The sequence below is a fragment of the Phacochoerus africanus genome, chromosome 2 (assembly GCF_016906955.1).
Source record: "Phacochoerus africanus isolate WHEZ1 chromosome 2, ROS_Pafr_v1, whole genome shotgun sequence".
Lineage (NCBI taxonomy): Eukaryota > Metazoa > Chordata > Mammalia > Artiodactyla > Suidae > Phacochoerus > Phacochoerus africanus.
This window is the reverse complement of record NC_062545.1, coordinates 8,566,611-8,583,781: the sequence shown is the minus strand read 5'-3', so window position 1 is coordinate 8,583,781 and position 17,171 is coordinate 8,566,611. Positions and strand designations below refer to the sequence as shown.

At 48.9% G+C, this 17,171-nt stretch overlaps 2 protein-coding genes across 5 annotated transcripts in view; one reads left to right on the top strand and one right to left on the bottom strand.

The window, feature by feature from the left end:
* Window positions 1–3,549, top strand: part of TMEM181 (transmembrane protein 181) — a 47,163-nt gene extending 43,614 nt beyond the window's left edge. For all 3 annotated transcript variants that reach the window (XM_047769832.1, XM_047769833.1, XM_047769835.1), the window contains one exon: window positions 359–3,549. In XM_047769832.1, the coding sequence (XP_047625788.1) occupies window positions 359–437 (79 nt within the window). In that variant the 3' untranslated portion in view covers window positions 438–3,549. The remainder of the gene's footprint in view (window positions 1–358) is intronic.
* A 746-nt stretch (window positions 3,550–4,295) lies between these two features.
* On the bottom strand, window positions 4,296–11,093 carry DYNLT1 (dynein light chain Tctex-type 1). 2 transcript variants are annotated; one of them, XM_047769837.1, is made up of 5 exons: window positions 11,011–11,092; window positions 8,364–8,405; window positions 5,404–5,527; window positions 4,996–5,073; window positions 4,296–4,716 (listed from the first exon to the last, which is right to left on the bottom strand). In XM_047769837.1, exons 1-5 carry the CDS (start codon window positions 11,035–11,037, stop codon window positions 4,646–4,648), a joined length of 342 nt encoding a protein of 113 aa, XP_047625793.1. In that variant the 5' UTR covers window positions 11,038–11,092; the 3' UTR covers window positions 4,296–4,645. The 2 variants fall into 2 exon arrangements, with proteins under 2 accessions (XP_047625793.1, XP_047625792.1); XM_047769836.1 differs by lacking the exon at window positions 4,296–4,716 and having other exon boundaries at window positions 4,723–5,073; window positions 11,011–11,093.
* Between the last annotated feature and the right edge of the window lie 6,078 nt (window positions 11,094–17,171).

Sequence of the window (17,171 nt, the reverse complement as noted above, 5' to 3'; positions counted from 1 at the left end):
CTGGTTCTGTGCCTTTACCGTGGAGGCTCTCAGTCGTGCTAAGATGATTTCCAAAGTATCGTGACGTTTCCTTCACCCGGGAGTGTCATGTGACCCCAGTTTTCTGTTTGCACTTGTCGCTTCGCTCAGGCTTGGATGGGGTGGCACTCCTCTTTGCTGCACCCTCGCCCTGAGTGGTGCCCATGGGAAGGCCAGTCCTTTCTGGGTGCTGGGCCCTGGTGGTCGGTGGGGCCGAAGGAGTGGGTGGTATCAGTGGGTGATGGAAAAGGAGAGAGTTGAGACCAGGAAGTGAGTCCTGCTTGGGACGGCGAGTCGGTGAAGGGAAGACGGATGCAATCGCAGGTCTCTTTTATCACAGGAGCGACTATGAAGAGATGCCCCTGCAGAACGGCCAGGCCATTCGGGCCCAGTACAAGGAGGGATCCGAGAGTGACTGAGCCCCAAGGCCGCCTGCCCCACGGTGACCGCTTCCGGTCTCCCTGGACCTGCCTGTGCGCAGATCTGTCCTACGAGCAGATTTCCTGGTCCTTCTTTGTTTACATATTTTTGAAAGGAAAACCAAAACCGAGGACAGATTGGAACATGGGGCCAAGATGTACTGTTAGACCAGCTGCATTTAAACAGTCAACTCACTCGTCCAAGATTTCAGATTCGAGCTAGCAATTTTCAGTGATGAGAAAGAAATCCCTCCTATCTTTAGTAGGGCGAATTATGTACTTTACAAGAAGTGACTAATTCCAAGTTCCTGGAAAGCCCTTTTGCGTAAGGCCCACAGCCGGCTGGCATTCCTCTCCTCCCTTCCTTCCGGCCACCACGGTGTGGGGTTTTGACCCTTTCACCTCCAAGGGCAGCCTGTCTCTGTGGCTGCCCCACGAGGGCGGTCCTCCCCCACTGAGAGGCCTGGATGACCACGTGTCTCAGGTGATGGGTGACTCGTGTTGTTGCCGTGTGAGATGTGTGGGCATGTGACGGCTCTTTAGGGCAGGGAGGTAGGTGGGCAGGTTCCAGCCCCTCACCGCCACCCAAGCAGAGCTGGTGTCTTGGAGTTCTGAGGCCGCTTCCATCAGGCTCATGAAGAAGTCAGATGATTGACGGCCTGTCAGCTCCAGTGGGAAGGGTCTTGTGCCAGAGTTCTCCATGGGCCTGCGTGTGCCCGTGTGTAATGCATGTGAGCGATGCATACATGAGTGTGAAAGGCGTCCCTGTGCCGGGGGAAGGGAGGAGGGAAGTCATTACAAGTCCAGAGAGCAGTAGTTTCTGCGACTCTGTTAAATAGGATACTCAGTAGAGCTTTTTTTTTTTTAATAAAAGCTAAACAGGTGATTGATATAACACTACAGATTCATTATTGCCAAAAAAGTTTCCAGCTTCACATTTGGAAGCCAGAGGAAAGAAAGTCAGACGTTTCAGGTGGCTCACAGAGGAGCATCTTCAGGGCGAAGGCACCTTGTCGAGAACCATCCCGCCTGGTCGGCTCTCGTGGTCAGGTAAACAGACCTGCTCTGGGTAAGTCCTCTGGAGTTGCTGAGTCTGTGGCCTCGTCGAAGGGCCTGGAGAGGTCCGTCCTCTTAGTTGAGGACTCAGGGTAGAAGTCCCACATGGTCTCCTTTGCTTTTCTTTTTTTGACGGTAACTTCTCTCGAACTGTTTACCTGCGATCTCTGTGGACGTCCTAATGGACGCCATCCGGGCAGACGGAGAGGTGACGGGTCCGCTCTGCATCGGCCCCTCCGTTCAGCTCATCTATGCATGAACTCTCCAATTCCACTCAGAGCTCACAGTTACAGTCCACTGTAGGTAGTGCGGGGACCCTCGAGAGGCTCGCGAGACTGTTCATGATGACTTCGTATCTTTAATTTAAACTTTAATGATAATGTCCCTTTAATATGGATTCCATTTGTATTTGTTTTTAAAACCTTGTAAATAAGAATGTTTGAACTAAAACGGTTGTGTTATTGCAAGGGTAGTTCGAGTTTACACGGGTTTTACATTGGCAATGATGTGATCACTTTTTTTGATTCTGTGTATTCAGAGGCATTGAAAACAATTTCCTGTTACTAAATTTTACAACTTCTATTAAGTCTAACTATAAATAATTTTATGTAAATTGATGAAAACTTGAGCTGATTAATGTATTCTGGTATGATGTTTATGAGTTTTAATCATTGTAATTGTCCATAATTTGGAATGCTGTTATTTATCAGTAAGTGTAGAATATCTGAGGCATTTAGCTGCACACGTTAGGTGTTTTTAGCACTTGTCCTTGTCCTGTAGTACAATTATTAACTGACTGATGTCTTCGTGTGTTGATTCTTGGCAACAAGTCAGTGAAATTAGAAATATGGGCGTATTTATTTACCTTTTATAACTAAGTTGGAAATAAGGAAAAATTACAAAAGAAAGTACATACGGGGAAATGGTTATTAAATCATGCATTTTTAATTTCTCTTCTCTGGTGTATCGTATATGTCAACATATCACATCTTCCATGTAAAAATGTGCTTGAAGTATACAGATAGCATTTAGCATGTATTATATATGTGCCTATTATATGTGCCATAGGTATTAGGTTAAAACACTAAAGTCTGCCAGAAACTTTAGACAGTAGCAAGGAAGTTATTATTTTTCGGTCTTGGAGAGTATCAACATTTTGCTAACTTAAACCTATATAAACGCAAAGGGCTGACTTCAGTTCTTCCATGGTAACGGCTCGAATAACATCATCTGTGGGATGCTTTTTTGTCCTGGTCCCGTCTAGGGAAACCTGGGGGAAGAGCACAGGCATCCGTTTCCCTAGGGAGGGCTTCATTATCCGTGTGGATAAAGGGCCGCTTGATTTATTCTTAAATCATTAAAGCAGCGAAGTGATGCAGTTCTCTCTTAAGCCCCATCTGAAAGGCTGAAGAAGGGGATATGTAAAATATATCCAAGGTTTGTAAGATTGTTCCTGTACATAATCACAGATTTTAGTAAAAGTTTCGATAGAAACCCAACTCGCTGAACAGGCAAGTCACGAGACAAACGTCACCAGCTCCCGGCACTCCATGGGCCACTTACTGAAGGTACCGTGATGGTCAGTAGGTTATAATGTGATCAGCAGCTTACCTCCTGGAGTCCTTTTCACAGGGAAAAACACGGACGCTCATAGAACGGATGATTAAAAGGGACATTTAGTGACGACTAGACGTAAGTATATTTATATATTTTGAGGATTTTAGAAACCAGTTGCCTTAGCGGTTACTTTTGAAAAACAAAGGTACAAGTCATTTCCAAAAGGGAAGCTGCTTTGGTCTGACATCTTGTTACCCGGTTTCCCTTGATTGGACATGTTTTATTAGATATACTGGTAACTGACACACAGATTTTCTGCTACTGCCTTTTTGCAAAAAGACTGTAAATATTTGTAAAATAAAACCACTTCAGTCTTTAAGCTCCGAAGGAAAGACAGAGCTGTGTATTAGACCTTGGAACCGTGTGAGCACAGTAATACCTGATCACACAATGATCATTGTAATCAAAAGGGAATAAATGTTTATTTATGGAAAATTTACACTTTGGGAATGGCTTCATCATGAGATTACCTTTCTGGTAGATGTTAATATTTAAACATTTTAAAATGCAGAGGAATTAAACTGATTTCGTTGGCTCTTTGCGTGTGGAGTTAACTTGACCATTCAGACGCTGGCGCTTTAGGGACGGGAACAGGGCTTTTTTCACTGCAGCAGGTGGATGCGGAATCTTTACTGCCATGCGTACATGGCCTGTGGAGGAGCCCTGAAGGTGAGGTCACAAGACTCATGTTTGGGGCCCACCTGCCCACTTACCTGAATGCGATTTAAATCGGATAACCCCTGAACCCCTTTCTTGATTGATAATGGTCTAGTTGTTGTGGACACAAACTGAATGATTATGAAAGCGTGCGTGAGCTGGAAAGTCCTCATTTTTTTGGTGACTGCTACTGAAAAACAGAGAACATGGGAGGACAATTGTAGTTGCAGGTTGGAGCCGAGAGCGCGAGCTTCCAGCCATCAGAAGAGAACCAGCTTGCCCAGCTCCCCCTGAAGCACCAGAAGGGAGGCACTCAGAGCGAAGGCATGATGGCCAGGGTGGCAGTCCAGCCAGGACAGAGCGAAGCAGTCAGCTCCCTGGTCCCTCCGTGACTTAGCAAATCTTGGTGCTGGAGGGGACCAACGCCGAACTGCAGCTTGTCGGGTTTTTAGTCTTACAGATTCTAAAGCCCCTAACTTAATATGGAGAATTCATTTGTGATACTTAGACTGTGAAGAAAACACACACTTTAAACTGGAATAATTTATTGTTCTAACAAAAGTAAAAAGTACGGAAAATTAGTGTATTTGAATCATTTCAGAGAGTAGAGAAAATCTCACACGAGCAGATTTCGGCCTTTAGCACCTTTGAAAAGAAACATTCAGAGTTAAGACAAGAGGCAGTACAGCGCCTGACGACCTTGGCGCGTGACTCCTCTGACCCGGGGTGGGCGGGTCACAGAACAGTGCGGTTATCTGGTGGGTTTCTCTACACTGACACACTCAGGAGGAGAAGGGTGGGCACGGGCTAGACGGCTGGTGGTGAGAAGAGGAAGAGCAGTGCTGGGACGCAGGAGAGGCGCGGGCTGGGCGCGGCGGTCAGATGGAGAGTCCGAAGGCGCTGACGATGCAGTACATGGTCTTGTTCTCCCATCGCACTGTGCAGCTCCCTGCGGGGAAGGGAGGCTGGGGTCCTTCGGGCGCCCACCCGGGCAGGCCGAGCACTCGAGTACTCACCTCCGTGCGGCCCACAAGGCAGGCTGGGCAGCCTCGTTCTCAGAAAAGGTTTTTAAAGGTGACGCCAGTCAACACGCACTCAAAGACACGAGACCTCTCGCACACACGTCCTAAAGCACTACTCTGACCCCCCAGACCTCAGCGAGGTCCCCGCGCTGCCGGGCCTGCAGGGAGATGCCCGGACAAGCCCTCATGTCGGGGTGAACGCGTACCGTCCGTGGAGCTGTCCCAGAAGCAGGAACTTGCCGTGTGGAGTCCGGCTCCGTTCTTCTGCATGATCACACAGGTCACTGCAATTAAAACAAACTTTTATTAGCGAAATCTACCTGGCAACACAGTTCCTTTCTGTCCCTTTTAGCACTGACGTGGCTGATGTTCACTGCAAACTCTGCGGGGAGAGCGCCTGGTCCTGCAACACCAACAAATGCCCCCCGCTTGTGCCAAACGCATCTGACCCGAAATGCTAGGAAATCCTGAGACGTGCCCAGTGGCCGCGCAGGCCAGCTGGGTGGCGGTGTACACAAGGGCCCTGCTCCTACCAGGAGCTTCGCGGTTGGGCGTCTCAGTGCCACACTGCTCTCCTGACACCAGACAGTCTTTGAGAAGCAAAAATCCATTACCAATGTACTTAAATGGTTTCCCCAGCTTGGTGAGTTGGCTTAAAGTCTGTTCCACGACGTTCGTGGTCCACTGGTTCACTTTGCTGTGCTGATAGGCGTTGCCACCAATTGCACTTTCTATGGCCTGGAAGACAGGGCACGGCCGGTCACTCAGCTGGCACCTTCCAGCACCCCCCCCCCAAGTGAGCACAGCTGTGCTTTGCCCAAAGCACTGCAGAAGCAGAGCTTGCATTTGTAACCACAAGGACTGCAAACAGGCTTTTTAGCAGTGTATACTGCATTTAAATGTTTTACACTCACTTTAAAAAATACATAATCATATAGCATTTGTCAACTTTTTAAAAACATTTTGACTGAATTTAATGTTTGGTGTTGTGAATAGTATCTGGAGATAAGCAACACATTTTTTTCCTACCGAGGCTAGAAAACATTTTCCTCTGTCTGTTCCTTTCTTAAAAGTACAGTAGAGGGAGTGCCCTTTGTAGCTCAGTGGTAACAAACCCAACTAGCGTCCATGAGGACACAGGTTTGATCCCCAGCTGCACTCAGCGGGTTAGGGATCCAGTGTTGCTGTGGCTGTGGCGTAAGCCGGCAGCTGAAGCTCCGATGTGACCGCTAGCCTGGGAACCTCCACATGCTGCCCATGCAGCCCTAAAAAGACAAAAAAGAAAACTACAGCAGAGGCATCTTTATCAATTATACAACGAACAATGTAAAAATTTATCTGTATGACTATGCATGCACGAATGCGTCATCTACCATTTTCTGGGAGTGTGTTAGTACACAAGTACATTTTCTAGAAAACGAAAGAACTGCTGCTGTTTATTCCAAAACTTGTTTAAATCTGTGATGAACTTTTTCTTGACATGAAATTCCTCGTCTTCTCTGTGCCGAATTCTGGGGAGGGTCACGGTGAACACCAAAAGGTCATTCAGGAATACCTGTGGTTCCGGGCTCCTACCTTGGTCAGGCTGGTAGCGAGGACATTCCCATTTTATGATTTTCTGGGCTTTTTACACCGATGCTAGTATGCCTGCTTCTAAGCAGCTTTCTTCTCTTACCCCTTTTCTAACTTGTGCTGGAAACCAGAAAACTGTCTTTTTATGACAGTTATGATCTAAAATTTCTATTCTGGAGAGAAGGTGGCCCAGGATCGGAGTTGTACACAGTGTTGACAGACTGGCCTAAGCCCAGAGATCTTGGTTTGAGGAACAAAAAGCTACCTATGGTCACACCCTGATTTCTACCTGTAGAAATTCCTAGTCACCCTGGGGCTCAGGCTTTCCTGCTCCCTCCCCCTGCCCACCCCTCATCACAGCTCCTTCCCTTTCTCATTCTCTGCCAAGTCCTCTCCCGCCCCAGCTCAGCATGGGGCCAAGGGAGCAGAGAGGGAACAGGTCTGGGGAAGGTCTAAGCAGTGGGGGCTGCGCTCCAGCTAAACCTCTAACTCGGGCAACGCCCTCCACACACACGGCAATTCACTGGTTTTCAGGGAAGGGGGAACCCTCCTCCAATTCTGGACGCATCCGAATGTACTACTACCGGCACTACTTAAAATAGCTCAACTACAGAATTAGCCTATGAGCGCGCCGGGGGGTGGGGGAGCTGAGATCCTGTGCCAGCAACACCAAAGAAAGAGCACTTCCACTGAGGAGGGCTGCTTGCAACTGGCCTTGCTGCCTGGGAACCAAGTCAAAGACAAAACAGAAACCAAGTGAGGCCCTAGGAGACTTCATAACAAACCAACTCCACTTCTCCGTCTCCGTGACATTCACCCCTCTTCCCGTTCCCCACTGTGAGAAACACTGTATTTCAAAACATGATGAAAAGCAAAGCGTTACAGATCCTGCAGAGCAACTAGAAAATCATGCCTGATGCTGAATGGTATATATGGCAGAAGAAAACCGCTTTCCTTTATGATGCTAGTCACAAAAACAGGTTGCAGTTCTTTGCCACTCTGGCATTAGTCAGTAATTTGCACTAATAATTTGCATTAGAATCAGTTCCCAATCACGTCCACAGCCTCAAATGGTACTGTTTAATTGAGGCCACCTCTGACTGGTTTTTCAGCGGCTGGCTTTGCTATCTGTGCCCCGCCTGCCGGGGAGGAGAAAGTGACCAGGAAGACGCCTCTGGTCTCGCTCCTGCCCCAGGCGCCCAGGCACCGCGCTAGTCCAGCCACACCCCCTCCCTCCAAGTCCCTCAAACACACTGCGCACACTCCCTACCACAGGGCCTTTGCACGTGTTGTCTACTGCCTGGAATTTCGGTCCCCCTCTTTTCACTGAGTGAACACTACTCCTACTTTCTCCAAATTCGAGCTCTGAACTCACTAGGTGGGTTAATCCCTCAAAGCACCGCATGCCGTGGCAGTTACCACACAGGGAATATAAGCTTCTGTTTTCCAGTGTGATTATGTGCTGAAATGTCTGCCCTGCCTCCAATTCTATAAATTCATCATCGCACGTCCCCTTGATATATATATTTTTGAAGGAATGGACAAAGACCCTTTTCTGACTCCCAATCCCATCACCTAAGGGAGGCACCGTGGTCAATACAGTGGACGGTTCAGGAATGTAAGAAAAATCAGCCCCAACTGGATCACCAGGTCTTGAGGAACTGGCAGCTGTGCAATTCTTTAAAAGTCCCTCTTCCCTAAACACCGGGAACATTTACTGGTACACCGTGAGTCTTTAATTCTAAAAGGTCACAGAATCAGGCCTTAGTAACAGTCAATAACAAAGCTAGTATATAAAATTTCCTGTCTCATTTAAAATATATAATTTCCATAATATGGGAGTAATTCTTATCTAGATATTCACTGAAGTAAAAACTGTGATTTGAAATGCCAAAACACCCAGGCGCAGCTGAAACAATTCCAAGACAGTATTGAGACCATATTATTTGCACTCGTAGAAGCCACGAAGCAAACATTTACAAGGGGGCACTGCTCCGCTCACCTCCTTCACAATGTTGCTCACTTCGTCAACGACGAAAGCCGTCTGTAAGGAAGAACATGAGTTACGTTTGATTGACTCAAGAGATCCTTTTCCACTGCACTGCTCCATGCAAATTCAGGGAATGCACACAACTCGGGGAGACCTTCAACACGATGCAAGCAGGCTGGGTGTTCTACTGAGGGAAATATGCAGTAGCTCCCCGAGGGCCCCGGAGCTGGCAAAAGGCAGGCAGGGTATCTGAATACATGTATGTATGAGCGGGAAGGTTTTTGGTTTGTTTTCATTTGGTTTTCATCATGCCATGACCCCAAAGACTGACTTCACTTTAACCCAGAATGTAATTTCTCTGTCCACGTCAACTGGCCGCTAGCACCACAACAGATACATAAGTGTATTGAATTACTTGACTTTTTGTATAAATTAACTGTTTCTTTCCCTGATGTAAACCGACTAGATTTGAAACTTCAGACGTTTTGGGTTTGGGCTTTTTTTTTAACCACTATTAGTGATATGGCTTACAATGATTTTACGGTTTCCTGTGGTGTTTTGTCCCAGTGCTGTCCTGCTTCAGGACTAGACAGCCGGCTGCTGCACAGTGTGTATCCGCCAGTATGTCAAGATGAGGTGGGGGGCAGGCTGTGAGCGGTAGGTCTAGGCGCCAGGAGTTTAGGAGCAGTTTTCTTTTTTCTTTCTTTTTACATAAGGGACTTTTGAATGGATACAAGGTTCCCTCTGAGCCCTGGAAATACCTTCACGGCAGCCCAGGGGCCTCAGTCCACGAGCATCCTGGTGGGATAAGGCAGAGAACCCTGCTCTGGGCAGGGAATTTTCCCACTGGCTGGGCTGCTGGCCCGTGGCCCTGTTCCAGCAAGGCCCCTTTGCATCCAGGAGGGTTGAGAGCTGACTGCCTGAAGCCCCCTCACTGGCTGTCCTCCAAAGTCATACTTGCAGACAAAGCCAACTGGCCAAGATAATGAAAATTTGCAGTTATCTTACAGAGGTTAAATTATTTTTCAAAGTTTAAAGGCTCCTTCCAAGAGACTTTGGTGACCCTAAACCATACAGGAAAGTCCCTGTGGTTAAAATATGAAAAAGGGTGAAGGGCATTTCAATGGGCTTTTAGTGGAAAGTACAGCAGTTGCACAGAATCCACTGGGCAGTTCCAACTTCCAAGGACAGATAACCATGGACCAAGAGGAGAGTTACAGAGCTCCAGGTAACTACGTGAAGTTTGCTCTGCAGAGGCTGTTGGGAGGAGCGGTGTGGATACCGAGGGCAGGCCCCCTAGAAGGCAGACAAGGATACACGGGCCTTTTCCTGCGCACAACACCCATCACGTTCAGCCCCTTTGTTCTCAGATATGTAGTTGAGATCTGGAATAATGAAGTCACTTAGCCACCTCACTGGTGAGAGCCAGGATAAGGTGCAGAGAAACAAAATGCCAGGATACCAGGCTTCTTTCTACATTGCCATTTTCCCTCTTAAAGTTTTACTCAATATTCCTATCATACAAGCCTTTTTCCAATATGACAGGAGTTAACAGCTTACAGGGAAAAGCTTTCCCTTGGCTAGCTGCTCCTGAACCACCGTTTCTCCCAATGACCCCTGGTCGCTACCATCATTCAAACACTGCTGACGACATTGCCACAGAAAGTTGTGCTAGGTAGGAAACTAAATAAAAATTGAAACTCTGAGATCAGTCCTTAGGCCTTACATATATATTCTTTTCCCCTCAAAACATTCTTGCTTAAATTTCGAAAATGGTAAAAATATCAAACCTTACCGTATTTATCTACACTTTTTATTTCTGACAGGCTGCATAATACACAGGACTCCATTTATCTGTATTTCAACAAGAATTATTTAGCAAAAAGACGAGCAACTTATTCTTCTCTAAGAGCAGTTCCCATTGGTATTATATTCCCTGAATGCTCATAAGCTTGAAGCAAAGCCAGGTAACAACACACTGTTACAATGAATGGCTTCTGCTGGGCAAATTACTGTACGCTTTATGCTGCTGCTCCACTGGGGCCATAAGAGGTGGCTTTTTTCCCCACAAACAGAAGCTTCCTACATCTCAAACTCAAGCGGAAATGTACGTATGGTGGCCTGGGTGGGAGTGAGGCCAGCAGAGAAACAGGTGTAGAACCAAAGACAAAGGCAGGTTCTCCTGTGGTACACGTGTGCCTTTTGCCCACCGCCTGAGCATCAAATCTGCCCGACTGGACGGACTTGGAAGATATAACTGTACGTGCGGGTCGCGCGTGCTGGTCACTGTGGAGTCTTGCAAATATCAGCCAGCGGACGCACCAGCGGCCTCCGGTCTTCCCCGCCTCAGGGCGGGGTCTGCATACGGAATCAGAGGGGCGAGCGACCGCGCTCTCCCGGGGGGAGCACGCGGCGCGCGCCCCTTCACGCCCCGCCCCCGAGCCCCGCCCTGGGCAGGACAACGGCGCCGGGAGTCCGCCGGGCGGGGGTTCACCGGGAAGCGCGCCGCAGGGCACCGGTGCAGGCAGCCGGCGCCGGGGACGGCCGCCCCCCACATCCCGACACAGCCCGGGTGCCGGCACACGCCCCTGGCGGCCGCCGCCCACCCGTACCCGGAACTCCCAGCCTCCGCCCTTCCCGCCGTCGACACGGCCGTTACCTCCTCGGTAGCCTGGTAGTCTTCCATCTTCCCTCCTGCGAGTCGCCGCCGCCTCCCTGAGTAGAGCGCACTGCGCAGGCGCACTCAGGCCCCGCCCCGCGCTCGCGTCCGTCCCCGCCCTCCCCTAGGGCCCCGCCCAGGCCGCTCTAGGGCGCCGCCCTTACCCTGGGGCCTGTGCCGCCCTGGCCAGCCCGGCGGGTGTTTGGGATGAGCCCTCGCCGCTCCGGTTCTCCGGGGTGGGGGTGGGGGGTGTTTACCGCGGGAGCCCCACCCCGGTGTCCCGGCAGCTCCCTGGGCCGCTGCAACTGAAACAACACAAATGGACAAGCCAGTCCGGGAGGGGAAGAGTCTTCCCGGCCCCTCCCTCCAGTTTGTACTGGGTGGATTAATTTGAACGTGCAAGCGGGTTTGGACACCTAGTACAGACTGCAAAGTGATTTCTCAACATGATGGGAAGTCTGAGATAGGGTTTGCAGTCCCCTTGGGGACCCAGGATGAGGAACTCTAGTTCTAAACGAAACCTTCCTTTGGGGGAGGTAAGTTTTTCATATAAATGAGATTCTTTTTTTTTTTTTTTTTCCTTCAAGCACCATTAAAAAAAAAAAAAAAAAGGCCTTTTGGTTGGAAAATGTAAAATGCTGCATACTTTCTGATTGCCTTAAGCAGAATGACCTAGACATACACTTAACTTGTATAGGGTCGTTATAAAAATTAGTAATTGCTCTGGGCTCTGGATTCTCTCCAGGAATAGCTGGGTCTATGCACCTGCTTGCATGTGAGCTGAGGCTCAGACCTTTTACTTTGGGGCTACTTTCTCTGTTGTTTTCTTTTAACCACGCCTTCGAAGTCAAGATGTCACTTCTTACCTCACCAAATCCCAGGAGTTAAAACCCACTTCCTCCTCCTAGGAAGGGCTGACCACAGCGCCCTGAGTCTGGGTAGAATGAAGCTGCAGAGCCCACGTTCAGTCACATCTGCAGCCCTTGTTTCCACTTCTAGAATCTAAGTTCCATGCTAGCAAAATCCATTTTATTCACCAATGTATCCCCTGCCCCTTTCACTGTACATGGTAAATATTTTAATTTAAAATGTATTGAAGGAGTTCCCATTGTGGCACAGCGGAAACAAATCCAACTAGGAACCATGAGGTTGCGGGTTTGATCTGTGGCCTTGCTCAGTGGATTAGGGATCTGGTGTTGCTATGAGCTGTGGTGTTGGTCGCAGACACGGCTCAGATCTGGCGATGCTGTGGCTGTGGCTTAGGCTGGCCGCTGTAGCTCTGATTGGACCCCTGGCCTGGGAACCACCATATGCTGTGGGTGCGGCCCTCAAAAGACAAAAGACAAAAAAAAATGTATTGAGTGACTCATCTCCCCACACATTAGTTCCGCTTTATACCCAGTTGCAGAGAACTGAGTAGGGGGAGGTGCAGTCGCCTGCCTCCTTGTGGGAAAGGGGGGCACAGAGGAGGGCAGAGAGTGAAAGGCGCAAGAGGGCCCTGCCCTGAACACCTGACCTGAGCAAGGGGACCTGCTCGGTGGGGACAGGCTGTTCACTCCAATTCTTTTTTTTTGTCTTTTTGCTATTTCTTGGGCCGCTCCCGTGGCATATGGAGGTTCCCAGGCTAGGGGTCCAATCGGAGCTGTAGCCACCGGCCTACGCCAGAGCCACAGCAACGCGGGATCCGAGCCGCATCTGCAACCTACACCACAGCTCACGGCAACGCCGGATTGTTAACCCACTGAGCAAGGGCAGGGACCGAACCCGCAACCTCATGGTTCCCAGTCAGATTCGTTAACCACTGCGCCACAACGGGAACTCCTCACTCCAATTCTTAACTCTCTCTCTCTTTTGAGTTTTGGTTTCTTCCTGTTATGTGGCTTCAGCTCACCTGTTCCAGTGTTGCAGCCTCGAGCCTCAGTCTCCACATGATTCTAAGTCTGGCATTTCTTTTTGGGGGGCTGCCTCTGCAGCATCTGGAGGTTCCCAGGCTAGGGGTCGAATTGGAGCTGCAGCTGCAGGCCTGTACCACAGCCACAGCCACGTGTGTGACCTACACCACAACACTGGGTCCTTAACCCACTGAGCAAGGCCCATGGAATCAAACCCATATGCTCATGGATACAGGTCACGTCTGTTACCACTGAGCTACATGGGAACCCCTCCCACTCTCTTCTAATTCTCCTCGGCTACTCTGTGGTGGCCCCAGAGGCCCACTAGCTGTGTGTCTTAGAATTATGTGCAAAGCAAGAGTGAACAGATTCTGAGTGAGGTTCCGGACATCTTTTCTAAGTTGCTCTGCAGCCTTTTAAGAACTTCCTAATTCACATGAGTGTCCTGAATGGCTACTGGGATAGTGTTGCCAAAATCTCACCTGTTTCTGTACACCGATGCCGAATAGAAACATGGAGACAGAGTTGGAGGAAACAGAAAAAGTAGCTTTAATTGCCAGGCAAAGAGGGGAACCCAGCAGGCCAGAGCCTCCAGGACTGTGCCCCACCCTCCGAGGGGGTAGTGAGGAGTCTTACTGTGTTTGAGGAGCAGGGCGTGATCAGCTCATGGGCATTTTCCTGATTGGTGGGTGGCGGGGTCACTGGGAGTCAGCGTCATCAGCCTTCTGGTTCCAACCGGTCTGGGGTGTCCGTGGGTGTGGGCAGCACCCAGGTGACTTCTTCCAGCCGGTGGGGGCTCCAGCACCTGCCAAACAGCTCCAAGGACCAGACTCAGAATATCACATGTAGTCTTTGGAGAAGAGCTAACTAAAGGCCCTTGACTTTGTTGACCAGCTGAACTATCCTTATTGTGTCTTGCTTGACTCTTCTCACTTTTCTCTGTATTTTCTCACTTCTCTGATTAAATTGATTCTTTGAAGCTTTTCTATAGAGAAAAAGGCAGGTGAAGGATGCCAGTGGGGGCCACTCTGGGAGGGCCTCCCAGGGTCCTGCTCGGTTCCTCCAACTGTGCAGTAGTAACACTTGGATCTGAGGTTACATTGTGACTGCAGATCACCAGCATGTGCATAACTCAGTAGGAAACATGTGAATGTGAATTTTCAAAAACTGTACATCATTTTAGCCTGTCTGCATCGAGTACCACTCTCCAATTTTAACGGGCACTGACCGTTCATTAAGTGATCATGATACACGGTCATGCTGAGTCTGCCCAGAAATGGATGAATGGGTCTGTTTATCTTCAGAACTGTGTTCACGTATTCAACGCACATACAGTGAGCGCTCACTTGAAAGCAGCAGCCTCTGAGCTGGAGCAGAGGCTAGACAGGTGACGAAGTTATGGTCTTCATGGAAAATATTAAAAAATTAATATCCATCAACGGGTGGATTTGAATTCTCTCGGCTCAGCGATGTTATCGTGCTTGGGAAAATGCAGTGACGTGGTATTGTTTTCTGTCCAATTGATATGCACTCTGAAGGCCGAAGGAACTTGAAATCACTGTGGCACTTGGCTGTCTGTGACGCTGCCATTCCAGCACCTCTGCCGAGAATGAATGTCCCCCAGACGTCCTGGATTGTAAGCACACTGACTCGGAGCTGCTCCTCGGCTTCCGGTATTCTGCCTTTTTTGTTTTGTTTTGTTTTGTTTTGTCTTTTTAGGGCCACACCTTCGGCATATGGAAGGTCCCACACTAGGGGTCAAATCGGAGCTGCAGATGCCAGCCTACACCACAGCCATCAGCCACGCCCGATCCGAGCCGCCTCTGCGACCTATACCACAGCTCCTGGCAACGCAAGATCCTTAACCCACTGAGCGAGGCCAGGGATCCAACCTGTGTCTTCATGGTTCCTAGTTGGATTCACTACTGCTGAGCCACAATGGGAACTCTCAGCCATATTTTTGAATGATGTTTTGTTTCCGGGCAGTCAGTGGAGTGGATCTTGGGTTTGCTTTTCAATTGGAGGCCTACCTATGGGTTGGCTGATGTGTGCTTTCTTTGAGTCGAGTCTCTTAAGTACACTTTTTAGAAATAGGATTGGTGTTGTCAAAGCTTTAATTAGCAAGTGTGGGCCTAATAATCACAGCCATGTCACCTCAACAGATCACATCTGCAGCCGCCGTTCGGGTGCCCAGCGTTGCCTGTGCAGCCCTTCGCCCTCCGCATCCCGTCCGGTGGGACTGGAGTTTTCAGTTTTCCTTCCCATCCCTGTGCTTAGGAGTGTGTTTTTGAGATGTATCATGCAGTCCTGCTAAGTTAATAAGAATAGAGTTCCCATCGTGGCTCCGCGGTTAACGAATCTGATTAGCGTCCATGAGGACGCAGGTTCAATCCCTGACCTCACTCAGTGAGTTAAGGATCTGGCATTGCCGTGAGCTGTGGTATAGTTCGCAGATGTGGCTGGGAGCCAGTGTTTCTGTGGCTGTAGGCTGGTAGCTACAGCTCCAATTCGACTCCTAGCCTGGGAACCTCCATATGCCAAAGGTATGGCCCTAAAAAAAGCAAAAAAAAAATTAATAAGAATAAAGATGATGGAGATGGAAGTGATGATACGATGATGAAGATGGCAACTGCAAAACACTGGAGCCTGAGGAATTTAGTGTCGTAAGGGAAAAGGAACTTGTAGCTTACACATATGTCAGGTGAGAGTCCTGGGCTGAGAAATGACATGCTAACAAGATTAGCTAAGAAACACCTATATTTAGATCTGCTGTCATCTGGGAAGCCGGGCATGGTAGGACTGAAGTACCTCTGTACCAACAGGAAATGGCTTTTGCTCTGAGCCGCTTGTGTCTCTCATCCTCTCAATCCTGGCTACCCTTGCCCCTTCTCTGGGACCCCCACCCCCAAGATCCTGTAGTTAAAGGATAACTCGGGGCACAGCAAGTCCTGTAGAGGGCATTCCTTCTGACTGGTTGACATTCACGCTGTCGTAGTCATTAAATAGCTTATCAGCCCTGTGTATATGGACAAAGTGCACATGCTGCATCAGTCAGCATGGGCCAGGGTAGCTGCAGAAACAAATGACCCTGACTCTTAGTGGTTGACAACAACAGATGTGTATTTGTCACTCACTCCGAATGACCACTGAGAGTCTGCTGTTTCTCTGCCCCCGTGTCTTCTCCACGCTGGGACCAGGCAGATGGAGCATCCTGACCCCGGAGTCACTGAGGAAGAGGGAGGTGGGGCGGGGGGATGGTATCCTGATAGCTGGCTAGGAAGGCGCTGCTCACAAGTGCGTGCCTTTCATGGACCAGAGCGAGTCCCTCAGCCAGCCTGGGTTACAGGGCAGGGACACAGATAGGAGAAGAATGTCGCACAGCTTTCTGAAGGTTTCCCTGTGACTTGCAGAGTTCACTTTCTCTTTGCCTGACTCCTGCTCATTCATCAACCCGGCCACTCCCCCCTCCCCTGCTTCTCTGGTCTGATCCCCAGGCCAGGTCTGTGTCACCTCACTTCAGTTTCAGATGTGATCTAATTTATACCTGCTCGATTTGAGCACCCAGGTGCACTCTATCTTTGCCAACTCTTTCCTGCTGTCCATTGTAGTCTGAGACAACCTTCGGTCAGTGGTCTCCAAACTTCTTTAATTATGCCCCTTTAGCAGGAAAAATTTTTGAATGGGTACCCCCAGTGTATGTTTATTTCAACTATGCTATATTAAACTATGAATCCATTTATTTAATATTAATAAAGTTTGTTTTAGATTTTTGAAAGAGCTAAATAGAAATAGAAGTTATAAATTTTTTTTAGTCTATCCTACCGCTTTTTTTCAGCCACGCCCTCATGAGGAAGTTTCTGGGTCAGGGACTGAACCCAAGCTACAGGGAGCCTTAACCGGCTGAGCCACCAGGGAACTCCCAATATATCCTACTGCTATATGGGCCAAATTATGTCTCTCCCACAATTCATATATTGAAGCTCTAACCCCCTTCAGAATATTACCTATATTGGGAAGTAGAATGTGTTTGGAGATAGTCTTTTTTTTTTTTTTTTGTCTTTTTAGGGCTATACCCATGGCATATGAAAGTTCCTGGGCTAGGGGTCGAATTGGAGCTGCAGTCGCAGGCTTACACCACAGTCACAGCAATGCAGGATCCAAGCTGCATCTGCAACCTGCACCACAGTTTGCGGCAATGCTGGATTCTTAACCCACTGAGCAAGGCCAGGGATGGAACCAGCATCCTCATGGGCACTACATCATGTTCTT

Bases quoted from the DNA above. Each gene is read 5' to 3' on its own strand.
- DYNLT1 (XM_047769836.1), bottom strand. From the start codon at position 11,037: ATGGAAGACTACCAGGCTACCGAGGAG. The intron at 8,406-11,010 runs GTAACGGCCGTG...TCTTCCTTACAG, and splicing joins ACTACCAGGCTACCGAGGAG to ACGGCTTTCGTCGTTGACGA. The intron at 5,528-8,363 runs GTGAGCGGAGCA...CCTGTCTTCCAG, and splicing joins TGAGCAACATTGTGAAGGAG to GCCATAGAAAGTGCAATTGG.